Raw genomic sequence first — 2,500 nt, 5'->3', positions numbered from 1 at the left:
ATCACGAGACCGTGGGTGGAGTCAACGCGGTAAAGCGGGACAATGTTTTCGACGGCATCATTTCTGTGCGATACACGACAGCGCAGCGATGGACAAAGTAGAAGTTGTTTCATACCTGCTGCTCGGTCTGTGGTTGCTTTTATGTTGAAGAAAGAACAGTTTCCCTCACTGAAGTCACTGTTGATCATTTATGCAGGCAACATTTATAATTTGTTGTTTGGTTTTCTGGGAGAGTAAAGGTGTAGTTCAACCTTTATATTTCCACCAAAAGTAAACACGAGACAGATACAACGGGAAATAGCATTTATTTAAAAACACACAGACAGTGAACACGACTCCTTATTTGAAATAGCTTCCCTTGCGAGCCAAGGACGACTTTATGCCGCGGTGTTCGAGGTGAAGAGCAACGTCCTCTTGACGAATCAGTATTTCCTCTCGTCTCAAGACTCCTCGGATTCCCTAGCTTAACGCGCCTCACGCAGGAGCAACTCGGTTTGTTCCGAGCGCTTCGCCGTTTGCCGCTCGTCGTTTTCGCGAATATGGTTGGACACACTCGCGACGTCGAGGGCATTCCCGGTTCGCCTGCCTCTCCCCAAAAGACAAAACTAAACAAGCTGAGCCAATCAGTGCCCTGCTCGTCGCTACATCACCACTAAACTCGCCTCGTCTCGCTTGGACCCTGAGCACTTGAGGTACTAAAACGGCGCCCAGTGGACGGTCAGTGAGGACGCCCTACAACCGTACCGTGACGAGGCGAGGCAATGGGAACGCCCCCTAACTTACTCTCTCTCTCTCTCTCTCTCTCTCTCTCTCCCTCACTCCCCCCTCCCCTCCCTTCTCAACCGCCCCTTCAGCCTATAGTCTCTCCTCCGTCCCTCCTCCCCCTCCTCCACCCTCCAACCCCCTGGTGGAGGAAGGGAGAGGTGGGGTCTTCCTGATGGAGACTTACCTGACGGAGCCGCGGCGGCCCGAGACCAGGAGAATGCGCTCCTTCTCCTCCCCGCCTGACACCTCCTCCGCCTGCTTCTCCAGCATGGGGCAGCAGCAGCAGCAGCAGCAGCAGCAGAAGCAGAAGCATCTTCCCTGGCTGGTAAGGACATTTTATTTATACATTCCAGTATATATATATATATATATATATATATACATATATAAAATGTATGTATGTATGTATGTATGTATACATATACATATATATGTATATATATGTATGTATATGTATATACATACATATATGTATATATATATATACACATATACATATACATATATACATATATATACATATATACACATATACATACATACATACATACATACATACATACATTTTATGTATACATATATATATATATATAAGTAAGTAAGTTACACACGCAAACACGCACTCAGGTGTCCATCTCAAGACCTTTCATCGTGATCACTGACCGGCATCTCTAGGATCAAACAGACGTATTTTGATCAAGTCTTCCTCGTGTGTGTGTGTGTGTGTGTGTGTGTGTATTTGTTTAATCTCTCTCGCACTCTGATACAATGTACTGACAAATATAACATACAAATATGATCGAATTTGTCATTCGGTTTTTATTTTGAAATTAGTTTATTTTGAAAATTCACCGGATTTTCTCGTTTTTTTTGAGCGACTTCCTGATGACGAGGATCGCTCGCGGCTCGCGCACAAAATAGAGCAGACGCCGAAACAACTGCATGGCGCGAGCCGCGCGCCTGTTCGCGTTTAGTGTGAACCACCACATTGATTAACGTGAGCGCCGAATGGAAGCGCTCGTTACAGTAAATGCACATCACTTTTGTCCTCTCAGGACTGCCATCTGGCAGGGTTTTGAAGTGGAACTTTCCATTTACAATTGACGTCTTATCCATGTTAGTCCTTCCTAGTGCTCATCGATGCTCAGTGTCTTTTTCTTTTTTTTGTTGTGTTTACAAGCTGGCTGCAAGCGTGTGACTGTGTGCTGAGTCAATTCATTACCCGTTTCCACAATCTACGGAGCGGCCAAAGGTTCAAAAAGCACCGTGTGCGTTAATCACGCGATAAAAAAATTGTCGGCGATAAAGCAGCGTTGAGTTAACGCGTTAATAACGCGTTAACTTTGACACCCTTATATATATATATATATATATATATATATATATATATATATATATATATATATATATATATATATATATATATATATATACACACATACATATGTGTGTACTGCCAGTGAAAATTTTTTCAGACAATTAAGGTATTTACGAGCAGTTTATTGAGTTTTTATCAATATGAATCTGATAAATCGGCCCACATCTTCGACACGCTGGCCTTTTAAATCGCACGGCCACTCGTCTCCGCTCGCTCCCGATCGGTTCTTTCCGACCGTGTTCCCGTGTTGACGCTGTCAAGTCAACCGCTTGCGGCACCGACCGAACCGGAAATTAAACTTTTATGAACGTAACACATTCAACCTTCAACAGCACAGCGTTTTTCCCTTCAGACGAT

At 44.0% G+C, this 2,500-nt stretch overlaps 1 protein-coding gene across 2 annotated transcripts in view; it reads left to right on the top strand.

Moving 5' to 3' along the window:
- Positions 1-2,500, top strand: part of LOC142899492 (5'-AMP-activated protein kinase subunit gamma-1-like) — an 18,069-nt gene that overhangs the window by 7,098 nt on the left and 8,471 nt on the right. For both annotated transcript variants that reach the window (XM_076043094.1, XM_076043093.1), the window contains one exon: positions 855-1,090. In XM_076043094.1, coding sequence (XP_075899209.1) covers positions 855-1,090 — 236 coding nt within the window. The remainder of the gene's footprint in view (positions 1-854; positions 1,091-2,500) is intronic.

The sequence above is a fragment of the Nelusetta ayraudi genome, unplaced genomic scaffold, assembly GCF_046127955.1.
Source record: "Nelusetta ayraudi isolate G7.1 ecotype Tasmania unplaced genomic scaffold, CSIRO-AGI_Nayr_v1 ptg000073l, whole genome shotgun sequence".
In the NCBI taxonomy this organism is placed as follows: domain Eukaryota; kingdom Metazoa; phylum Chordata; class Actinopteri; order Tetraodontiformes; family Monacanthidae; genus Nelusetta; species Nelusetta ayraudi.
The sequence above is the reverse complement of the archived record's forward strand: the minus strand, read 5'-3'. Positions and strand labels throughout refer to the sequence as shown.